General features: G+C 38.5%; 1 protein-coding gene across 1 annotated transcript in view; it reads left to right on the top strand.

Moving 5' to 3' along the window:
- Positions 1–12,642, top strand: part of THSD7A (thrombospondin type 1 domain containing 7A) — a 324,008-nt gene that overhangs the window by 277,751 nt on the left and 33,615 nt on the right. Inside the window, exons 14-16 of the mRNA XM_072154376.1 lie at positions 101–295; positions 1,316–1,579; positions 5,626–5,810. Of these exons, the coding sequence (XP_072010477.1) occupies positions 101–295; positions 1,316–1,579; positions 5,626–5,810 (644 nt within the window). The remainder of the gene's footprint in view (positions 1–100; positions 296–1,315; positions 1,580–5,625; positions 5,811–12,642) is intronic.

Here is a 12,642-nt window from a genome sequence, read left to right as displayed (position 1 = left end):
TGGCCAAGCGGTGGTGTTACGATGACTTCTAGTCATGTTTATAGTCATTTACGTTTTGCTTTTATCACATTTTTTTTGTGTTTTTCCTCCATTTCTTTAGCAATCACTTGTCGTAGACAGGATGGAGCACAGTCGGACATCACTGCGTGCCTCAAACACGCTGGACCTTTACCACCGTTGACTCAGCCATGTCAGATACCGTGCCAGGATGACTGCCAGCTATCCAACTGGTCCAAATTCTCACCGTGTAATGGAGATTGTGGAGCGGTCAGGACCCGGAAACGAGCCCTTCTAGGTAGGTGTTTACAGATTACGTCATGCATGGACATGCTCCTATCAAAGTCACGACAAGTGTAAAATGTTATACATGAAGACATACGCTGATCAGATCTTGGTTCATGCTACTTAAGGTCATGGGACATGAAGGTCTCAACTGCTCAAACAGGGCACCTTATCCTCAAAACCATATACCAGTGATGGCAAACCTTTTAGACACCGAGTGCCCAAACTACAACCAAAACCCGAGTATATTTCGCAAAGTGCCGATGCGACAACCTGCTCTGTCACAGGTTTAAATTGTATAGGCACCTGAGGACACCAATACAGTAGAAAGGAGAACAAGTTTGGATCATCATTGTAGCTTCCTTCTAAGGTCTTGGGGTGCCTGGGACTGCAAGAAGCCTTAAGTCCTGTTTGGCAAACTCTAGCCTGGGGTGATACCAAGGGTGCCCATATAGAGGGCTCTGAGTGCCACCTCTGGCACCCGTGCCATAGGTTCGCCACCACTGCCATATACTATGAGCAAGGAGCTAATGATTCCCTATTAGGGACTGTGTGGTAGGTTGGCATGACTGTGTATGTAGAGTCCGTAGTCTTGGTACTCTACCTGTGTCCTCCAGGGCTTGGCATCTCTCAGCTTAGTTCTCTAGACTTTGGTACAATACTATCTAGACCTCATCGGCCCCTGGTGTCCATGCTTTTCTACTATAGTCAGTCCCATATGATGTGTGTCAGAAGTCTTCTTGCTTATCGAATGTCACCTTGTTAAAGGGGTTTGCTAGTTTCATCAACTATTAGCTTGAGCAGTATACAGAACTTCTCTTGATCTGGAGGACCTAGCATTCCCATGTGTTACACTTAAACATACGGATTCAACCATGTAATGCTCTGTTTCACCTGGAGTGGCGCTGTGGAGAAATTGAACACTTCCTGTTTCAATGTTCTATAGATTGAAGTTCTCTTTAATTGAACAGGTTATGTTATTTTTCTAACAGGTTTTGTTATTTTTAGAATTCTCAAAATTTCTTCTCTACAGGAAAGAGTAAAAAGAAAGACAAGTGTAAGAATTCCCAACTTTACCCAGTGATCGAGACGCAGTTCTGTCCATGTGACAAATACAATGCTCAGCCGGTAGGGAACTGGTCAGACTGTATCCTTCCGGAAGGGAAAGTGGAGGTCCTCCTCGGAATGAAAGTTCAAGGAGACATCAAGGAGTGTGGACAAGGTTACCGGTATCAAGCCATGGCGTGCTACGACCAGAACAACCGGCTGGTGGAGACCTCAAGATGTAACAGCCATGGTGAGTATTTTGCAGAGAGTCATCCTGTTTTCAATGGTTTATTTGAAGTTTTTTTTTCTAATTTTATATTTTTCTGATCTGTGTCAACAATTATATCAAAAGAAGTCTGTAACCGAGGGCATACCCAAAGACTCATGGGCCATAGGGCAATTGTTTAAAGGGAACCTGCCACCACATTTTCACGTATACAGCTAGTGGCAGGTTCCCATAGAGCCCTATTAACTAACTGACACCCTTCTTTTAACTAAAAATTGTTTCCCCTACATCCACATAAATTTTATCTTATATTACCTGGTATTGGAGAAGGCTCCTCCTGCTCGGCTGGCCCCTCCCATTCACTCCTCCCCATGCCTCTTCTCAGCATATCATGTAACCAGAGTGACATCATCACAGGTCCTTTAGTCTCCTAACATTAGCAAACTGTACACCATGCATACATCCGATCACATGAAATCCCAGCATGCCTGCATGGACATCTACTCCTCTCCATCTTAGTTTGCATGACAGGTTCTCTTTAAGTTTGTTTAACAAATGTAAATTTTACACAAAGAAAATAACTATTCTTCAAATGAATCATAATAATATTAACAATAACCTTAGGGATGATAATAAAATTATAAACTAGAAACAATACAATAATAATAGTAATATAAACAATAATCATAGGGATGATAATACAATTATAAAATAGTAACAGTACAATAATATTAGTAATATTAACAGTAGTCATAGGGATGATAATAAAATTATAAAATAGTAACAATACAACAATAATGGTAATATTAACAGTAATCATAGTCATAATGAATAATAAAATAATTATAAAAATAATATTGGGGATAATAACAAAATAACATTCTTATTAACAATAATGATAATAATAATATTAAAAATAATCATAGGCATAATGAATAATAAAATAATAAAAATAATCATGGGGATAATAACAAAATAACATTCTTTATTAACAACAAAAATAATAATAATATTAACCATAATCATAGCCATAAGGAATAATGAAAAATAATAATAAAAATCCTCATAATAAATAACAGTAATAACCAAAATAATACAAGTAATAACAATAAGAAAGTAATTCAGGTATAATAAACCTTATTATAACTAGTGATAATAAATAATAAAATAAATAGTCAGTAGACAACTAAATAATAATAGTAAATAAAAGTATAATAAAGATATTCATATACGAAAGATAATCATAGTAATCCAAGTAAAAATTGGATAATAAATATATTAATGTAGAACATTATTATGTATCTTCCTCTCTAGTTATTATTTTTATTCTATTATTCTATGTTTATTTTTTCCCGTCTTTCTTCCCGGCCTCCTGTACGATGTAGATAAACCCGCCGGCGCCAGCGAAACCTGTAAATAAAATTTCATCTAATATTTTGTGTCCATGGTTAGTTATTAAATAAAGCTCCGGGTGTAAGAAAAAAAAAAAAAACAAGAGGAAACGGCAAACTCGCTGTTACTGAAAATTAATTTTCTCTAATGATTTATTCGGCTGATTAAGTTGAAGTGAGCGGCGGCGGCACATGGCGACGCGCAGAGATGGAGCCCCAATTAATTATGCAGGATCCCCGTATAATTTAATGTGTGAAGCAAGTAATAAAATGTTTTATTGGATTACATGGGGAGATAGGAGCCGCTGATTTCCGGCTGATATATTACTCTCTGCTACGGAGATATGGATTTAGCAGCATCTTCATCTAGATAAGAGACGGATTCTTCTTCTTCCGAAGAATAGAGATAAAATATGGAGAAAAAAAAATTCCTGTCTCTATTATTTTACATTTTATCTATTAAGATAATCATGGAATTGCTAGAACATTCCGTGACCTCAAATAAACTCAAAACAACAAAACCCAGTAGTTTGTGATTTGAGTCTAAAATGAAGGACCTTCCCCCTTCGTCCAGGGGTGCAACAGCCATGAGGGGAGTTGAGCCTGTTGCCTCAGCCAGCACCACCTGTAGCAAGATGGGGGGGTGGTAGCATCGGGGACCTCACACACACTTGTTAAAGGGAACCTGCTATTTTAAATTACTCAACCAAAATGAATACTTCTTAAAAAATACTATAATTGAAAAGCGGTAATGGTTCCTTTCCAAGGCTGCTGTTTGTAAACTTATATGCAAACTCACCTGATGTGAGACCAGTGTTATTAATGGAGTCCTGTATATTACATTTTACTTGCATTGCCCCACCTCCTTGTTTCAGATTGACAGGTCTTACTGATAGAACATGCTGCTGTATGACACTATCATCTACCTTATGTATGTATCTGATCATACGAAATCATTGGTAAATATGCAGATAAGTTTTCCTAGATGGCACAATTAAAAATCTTCCTCTACAAGCAAGCCTTAATTGGAAAACTCCCAAAGGGAGAACTCTTACTCCCTGACACTTGAAATGACAGCAGCCTCCATGGACTTCTATACTTCCCCATCCTACATGAAGGCTGCTGTGATTTCATGTGATCAGATACATACATGGGGTAGATGTTAAAGGACATCTATCAGCAGGATCAAGGATTGTAAGCCAAGCACACTAACATACTGGTGTGTTCCCCCTCTGTCAGGATCTGCTCTTCTTCAAGCTCCCAATACCCTTGTTTTTAAGAAAAAAACAAGCTTAGACCCTGTGAGGCTCATTTGCATAATTTTAAAAATACTATTTTTGTAAAAACCCAGGCATAAGAAGCTAAAAGAAGAGTAGATCCTGCCAGAGGGGGCACACAACAGTATGTCAGCGTGCTTGGTTTACAATCCTTCATTCTCATGGTAGATGTCCTTAAATGTCACTGGTTATAGGACCTTAGATGATGTCACCCTTGTCACATGACATAAAGTGCTAAATAGTGAGGTGGCATAAGGCATGGGGAGGAGTCCTTTAGTTCATACGGCTCTATGGGAACTTGTCACTAGCTGTATGTGTGAAAAAATGTGGTGAGAGGTTCCTTTAAATACCCAATGTCAGCCTAGGTGTTAGAAATGAGGACATTAATTCTGTAGGGGGCGCTGTTCTATAGCTCCCCTCAGCAGAGCGGTTAGGTTCACCACTGCCTTCACCAACCCCTTCTCTTTAATAGTCTTTGTTCAATTGATTCCAACATAGTTTCAGTTCCTAATATGGTAATTAGACTTACTACTGTCAAGTGGGTGGCCCTGGGCTGGAGCAGACGGCATGGCCCCACCCATTTGACAATAGAAATCCAAAACTGATCATGCTGCAACAGTGAGGACTGCAAAGACAATTCTAACTATTGTAGAATCAGTGGAGCAACATCTATTAAAGGATCCAATCTTAGTAAGCGGTCCCCAATGATAAGATGTTCCCAGGCTCTCATGGACCCTCAGAAGTTTGGAAAACAATTATCGAGCTCCCCCTACCCATCTTCCCTTCTTACACTCTCCATAGATCTCTCACAGATCAGATTCCGCCTCTTCTCCTACAAGATCCTATAATTGTCTAAGATGAAGGATAAACAGAAAGGGGTCCTGCTGCCTTCAGTACCAGGAAATAACATTAACTGCTGTTTCACTGCCTTAGACCACCAGGGACATTATCATGGATGGCATGTTCCTAAACTCACAACTGGTCACCGTTACCCCACCAAAAAGAAGCATTGGGGTTCTAGGTCCCCTACTGGAATGGAGTAACAATTGATCCATTTTATTTTGTGACCGGTGGAATCCTCTGACCACAAGAGAGAAGTTGTGGTTCTAGGACAACCCTTCACTGACAATGATCCTATCCAAGGGTGTTACTTGAGAACGTGAGGTCTGGAAGCCTCAAGGAGCCCATTAGGTGCCTCATCGCTATAAGAAGAATTATAGTTGTGGGTCCAGTACAGAATCTGCATTCCATATCTCCATCTCTGCTGAGACCTCTAGCTGTAGAGAGACTCATTTATGAGCCACCTACTTTTCGGGCACCAAGGAGACCTTATCTATTGACTAAAGGTCTCCATCTTGTTGCCGATCATCCCATTTTATTCTGTTTTTTACCTCCTTCTTAGGTTACATAGAAGAAGCGTGTATAATTCCCTGCCCCTCTGACTGCAAGCTCAGCGAATGGTCCAACTGGTCTCGATGCAGCAAGTCATGCGGAAGTGGAGTCAAGGTTCGATCCAAATGGCTACGAGAGAAGCCCTACAATGGAGGGAGACCCTGTCCGAAACTGGACCATACCAATCAGGTTACTGTCATGATTTGACTTAAATTATTAAAGCGAAACCAAAACCTTGAAGGGAACCTCTCACTATTTCTGCCATCACAGCTTTCATCTTGTTGATCCATACATTAATTATTGTAAAATCACTGATTCTTTATTATGCAAATGAGCCTAAGAACTCAGAGTTAGGAAATTGAGCCAGACAGAGACTTCTCTGTTATACCTCCTATCATCATCCTCGTTCTCCTTACTTTGTGAAAAGTAGAACATTGCATTTTAAGTATATTTGATTTAGCTGCTGCTTGTGAGAGACACAGATAAGGCAGCAGCTACACAAAGTACCTGACATCCCTTCACCATCTACACTACTAGCTCCAATCCCCCATACAGCAGAGCTGCTACCTGTACTCACAGCGCACTGGCAGCACTAGCTGCCAAGAGGGCGGAGAGAGGGGAGGGGAAGCTAGTGACCTCCTGCCCCTCTCATTAAAGTGATCGCAGATCTACACAATTCGGGTCACAAGGGTACAATCATTATCTCCGTCACTGTCCTAGACCACAAGAGTTACCCCTTAACTACCATTGACCATAGTGATTGTTACCAGTAACCTACGTAGAGCTTAAGGATTATTACTTCTAGTAAAGCCTTTAATGCACTAGACCAGTGGTGGCGAACCTATGGCACGGGTGCCAGAGGCGGCACTCAGAGCCCTTTCTGTGGGCACCCGGGCCATCGCCCCAGCACACCAGACAAGACTCAAAGAATTTTCCTGCAGTTCCAAGCAACTTAAAAGATGCTGCTTCCAGTTATATTTTGATACTTACTTCGCTACTTGGGACTGTAAGAAGAGGGAGAATTAGACAGGGTCGAATTATTTTTGGAGGATCTCCTGGTAGCCCCACGATTCTCTCTGTACAGAAGGAAACTGGTAAGCAGCTAAAATTATGAAAATTTACCATCTTTCTATTGTGCTGCTGTCCTCAGGAGGCCAATATGATTGAACGTTGTTGAACAGGAAGCAATAAGTTACTGCTTTAATTTTTGATTGGCACCTCGCAATAAATAAGGGGAGTTTTGGGTTGGGCAGTTTGGGCACTCGGCTTCTAAAAGGTTCGCCATCACTGCCCTAGACCATACGAATCATTACCAGTGACCTCTTCATTACTTAAGTCCTCAAGGGATATTACTATAAAAATATAGTAACCCTTTCACTACCAAAGGCAAAGGGTTATGACCAGTAACTTCTTCACTAACATAAACCATAAGGATTATTATCAGTTACCTCTTTTTTTACTCGAGAAATACAGTTATTACTAGTAACCCCTTCACTGCCCTAGACCACTAAGGATTTGACGATACCTAGACCTATAACCCAGGTTTGACCAATAACCTAGACCACAAAGATTCTTCCCAGTCAACCGTATCCTAGACCATAAGGGTTACTTCATATAGATCCTCCACCATAAAAAAAGGATTATTATCATTTACGTCTTCACTACCCGAGACCATAAGAGTTTTTCTCATTATCTTATTCCCTAATCTAGACCATAAGTGTTATCACTAGTAACACCAGTTACCAGTATCACTACCATAGGCACAGTGGTTCTGATCGGTGACCTCTTCACCACCCTAGACCACAAGGGTTACTTCATATAGATTCTTCACCATAAACAGAAAGGATTATTATCAGTTACATCTTCACTACCCTAGACCACAAGAGTTACTCTCATTATCTTATTCTCTAATGTAGAAGTGTTATCACTAGTAACACCAGTTACCAGTATCACTACCATAGGCACAGTGGTTCTGATCCGTGACCTCTTCACCACCCTAGACCACCAGGGCTACTTCATATAGATCCTCCACCATAAACAGATACGATTATTATCATTTACGCCTTCATTACCCGAGACCACAAGAGTTTTTCTCATTATCTTATTCTCTAATCTAGAAGTGTTATCACTAGTAACACCAGTTACCAGTATCACTACCATAGACACAGTGGTTCTGATCGGTGACCTCTTCACCACCCTAGACCACAAGGGCTACTTCCAATAGATCCTTATCTCCCCCAATCTACCAGGTACATTATGACTTTCCGTCTTCTTTGATCTTCTATTTAAATAGGCAAAGATGTGATTTGTCCGTTTCTGGCAGAAGGGGCCCTCACAGGTTTATGTACAGGGGTTCACAGGAAGGTGTGAGTGTCCCTGCTGAGCTAGAGGACCATGTCCTGGACCATATCAGAAACTTCTCTGCTTCAGCTTAATAACAGCGCTCTTCACACTCCTGTCCATAGAAGAGAACTTCCTGGATCAGAACTCTGGACAACATGTCCTACCCCTCCGTCTGCAGACCCACAAGTCTCATGATCGGTGCGGCGGCGAGACTACATGTATTATAGAAGAAACATTTGAAGAAATGCCGCCATATGTCATCTGAACCTGATTTACTGTGTTATTGGCAGATGTGCTCGTCGCCCTGAGAATCCTCCTCTGGATTGTGAATTATTCATGTCCCACATTTGAATAACACATTATCATAAATATGAGATACATTACATGTGGCATTAGAGCGTCTATTAATTATGACAATCAATCAAAATGGAGCCAAATTAGAGGGGAGTCGGGGGAGCGGCCAATATAATAGAGGATTTTATAGATGTCAGCCCAGAAATGTTATATACAAACTTCTGTATGAATTTATATAGATAAGAGCAGTATTATAGTAGTTATATTCTTGTACATAGGAGGCAGTATTATAGTAGTTATATTCTTGTACATAGGGGACAGTATTATAGTAGTTATATTCCTGTACATAGGGGCAGTATTATAGTAGTTATATTCCTGTACATAGGGGGCAGTATTATAGTAGTTATATTCTTGTACATAGGGGGCAGTATTATAGTAGTTATATTCTTGTACATAGGGGGCAGTATTATAGTAGTTATATTCCTGTACATTGGGGGCAGTATTATAGTAGTTATATTCTTGTACATAGGGGCAGTATTATAGTAGTTATATTCTTGTACATAGGGGGCAGTATTATAGTAGTTATATTCTTGTACATAGGGGGCAGTATTATAGTAGTTATATTCTTGTACATAGGGGGCAGTATTATAGTAGTTATATTCCTGTACATAGGGGGCAGTATTATAGTAGTTATATTCCTGTACATAGGGGGCAGTATTATAGCAGTTATATTCCTGTACATAGGGGGCAGTATTACAGTAGTTATATTCCTGTACATAGGGGGCAGTATTATAGTAGTTATATTCTTGTACATAGGGGGCAGTATTATAGTAGTTATATTCCTGTACATAGGGGGCAGTATTATAGTAGTTATATTCCTGTACATAGGGGGCAGTATTATAGCAGTTATATTCCTGTACATAGGGGGCAGTATTATAGTAGTTATATTCTTGTACATAGGGAGCAGTATTATAGTAGTTATATTCCTGTACATAGGGGGCAGTATTATAGTAATTGTATTCCTGTACATAGGGGGCAGTATTATAGCAGTTATATTCCTGTACATAGGGGGCAGTATTATAGTAGTTATATTCTTGTACATAGGGGGCAGTATTATAGTAGTTATATTCTTGTACATAGGGGGCAGTATTATAGCAGTTATATTCCTGTACATAGGGGGCAGTATTATAGCAGTTATATTCCTGTACATAGGGGGCAGTATTATAGTAGTTATATTCTTGTACATAGGGGGCAGTATTATAGTAGTTATATTCTTGTACATAGGGGGCAGTATTATAGCAGTTATATTCCTGTACATAGGGGGCAGTATTATAGTAGTTATATTCCTGTACATAGGGGGCAGTATTATAGTAGTTATATTCCTGTACATAGGGGGCAGTATTATAGTAGTTATATTCCTGTACATAGGGGGCAGTATTATACTATTTATATTCTTGTACATAGGGGGCAGTATTATAGTAGTTATATTCTTGTACATAGGGAGCAGCATTATAGTAGTTATATTCCTGTACATAGGGGGCAGTATTATAGTAGTTATATTCCTGTACATAGGGGGCAGTATTATAGTAGTTATATTCTTGTACATAGGGGGCAGTATTATAGTAGTTATATTCTAGTACATAGGGGGCAGTATTATAGTAGTTATATTCTTGTACATAGGGGGCAGTATTATAGTAGTTATATTCCTGTACATAGGGGGCAGTATTATAGTAGTTATATTCCTGTACATAGGGGGCAGTATTATAGCAGTTATATTCCTGTACATAGGGGGCAGTATTATAGTAGTTATATTCCTGTACATAGGGGACAGTATTATAGTAGTTATATTCTTGTACATAGGGGGCAGTATTATAGTAGTTATATTCTTGTACATAGGGGGCAGTATTATAGCAGTTATATTCCTGTACATAGGGGCAGTATTATAGTAGTTATATTCCTGTACATAGGGGGCAGTATTATAGCAGTTATATTCCTGTACATAGGGGGCAGTATTATAGTAGTTATATTCTTGTACATAGGGGGCAGTATTATAGTAGTTATATTCTTGTACATAGGGGGCAGTATTATAGTAGTTATATTCCTGTACATAGGGGGCAGTATTATAGTAGTTATATTCCTGTACATAGGGGGCAGTATTATAGTAGTTATATTCCTGTACATAGGGGGCAGTATTATACTATTTATATTCTTGTACAAAGGGGGCAGTATTATAGTAGTTATATTCTTGTACATAGGGAGCAGCATTATAGTAGTTATATTCCTGTACATAGGGGGCAGTATTATAGTAGTTATATTCCTGTACATTGGGGGCAGTATTATAGTAGGTATATTCCTGTACATTGGGGGCAGTATTATAGTAGTTATATTCTTGTACATAGGGGGCAGTATTATAGTAGTTATATTCTTGTACATAGGGGGCAGTATTATAGTAGTTATATTCTTGTACATAGGGGGCAGTATTATAGTAGTTATATTCTTGTACATAGGGGGCAGTATTATAGTAGTTATATTCCTGTACATAGGGGGCAGTATTATAGTAGTTATATTCTTGTACATAGGGGGCAGTATTATAGTAGTTATATTCTTGTACATAGGGGGCAGTATTATAGTAGTTATTTTCTTGTACATAGGGGGCAGTATTATAGTAGTTATATTCCTGTACATAGGGGGCAGTATTATAGTAGTTATATTCTTGTACATAGGGGGCGGTATTATAGTAGTTATATTCTTGTACATAGGGGCCAGTATTATAGTAGTTATATTCTTGTACATAGGGGGCAGTATTATAGTAGTTATATTCCTGTACATAGGGGGCAGTATTATAGTAGTTATATTCTTGTACATAGGAGGCAGTATTATAGTAGTTATATTCCTGTACATAGGGGGCATTATTATAGTAGTTATTTTCTTGGACATAGGGGGCAGTATTATAGTAGTTATATTCTTGTACATAGGGGCAGTATTATAGCAGTTATATTCTTGTACATAGGGGGCAGTATTATAGTAGTTATATTCTTGTACACAGGGGCAGTATTAAAGTAGTTGTATTCTTGTAAATAGGGGGCAGTATTATAGTACATATATTCTTGTACATACGGGGCAGTATTATAGTAGTTATATTCCTGTACATAGGGGGCATTATTATAGTAGTTATTTTCTTGGACATAGGGGGCAGTATTATAGTAGTTATATTCTTGTACATAGGGGCAGTATTATAGCAGTTATATTCTTGTACATAGGGGGCAGTATTATAGTAGTTATATTCTTGTACATAAGGGGCAGTATTATAGTAGTTATATTCTTGTACATAGGGGGCAGTATTATAGTAGTTATTTTCTTGTACATAGGGGCAGTATTATAGTAGTTATATTCTTGTACATAGGGGGCAGTATTATAGTAGTTATATTTCTGTACATTGGGGGCAGTATTATAGTAGTTATATTCTTGTACATAGGGGCAGTATCATAGTAGTTATATTCTTGTACATAGGGGCAGTATTATAGTAGTTATATTCTTGTACATAGGGGGCAGTATTATAGTAGTTATATTCTTGTACATAGGGAGCAGTATTATAGTAGTTATATTCTTGTACATAGGGGGCAGTATTATAGTAGTTATATTCATGTACATAGGGGGCAGTATTATAGTAGTTATATCCCTGTACATAGGGGGCAGTATTATAGTAGTTATATTCCTGCACATAGGGGGCAGTATTATAGTAGTTATATTCTTGTACATAGGGGGCAGTAATATAGTAGTTATATTCCTGTACATAGGGGGCAGTATTATAGTAGTTATATTCTTGTACATAGGGGGCAGTATTATAGTAGTTATATTCTTGTACATAGGGGGCAGTATTATAGTAGTTATATTCTTGTACATAGGGGGCAGTATTATAGTAGTTATATTCTTGTACATAGGGGGCAGTATTATACTAGTTATATTCTTGTACATAGGGGGCAGTATTATAGTAGTTATATTCTTGTACATAGGGGGCAGTATTATAGTAGTTATATTCTTGTACATAGCGGGCAGTATTATAGTAGTTATATTCCTGTACATAGGGGGCAGTATTATAGTAGTTATATTCTTGTACATATGGGGCAGTATTATAGTAGTTATATTCTTGTACATAGGGGGCAGTATTATACTAGTTATATTCTTGTACATAGGGGGCAGTATTATAGTAGTTATATTCTTGTACATATGGGGCAGTATTATAGTAGTTATATTCTTGTATATAGGGGGCAGTATTATAGTAGTTATATTCTTGTACATAGGGGGCAGTATTATAGTAGTTATATTCTTGTACATAGCGGGCAGTATTATAGTAGTTATATACCTGTACATAGGGGGCAGTATTATAGTT

This window comes from Engystomops pustulosus, chromosome 5 (assembly GCF_040894005.1).
Source record: "Engystomops pustulosus chromosome 5, aEngPut4.maternal, whole genome shotgun sequence".
NCBI classification, from domain to species: Eukaryota; Metazoa; Chordata; class Amphibia; order Anura; family Leptodactylidae; genus Engystomops; species Engystomops pustulosus.
Note: the sequence above shows the minus strand (reverse complement) of the source record. Positions and strands in the feature narration are given on the sequence as shown.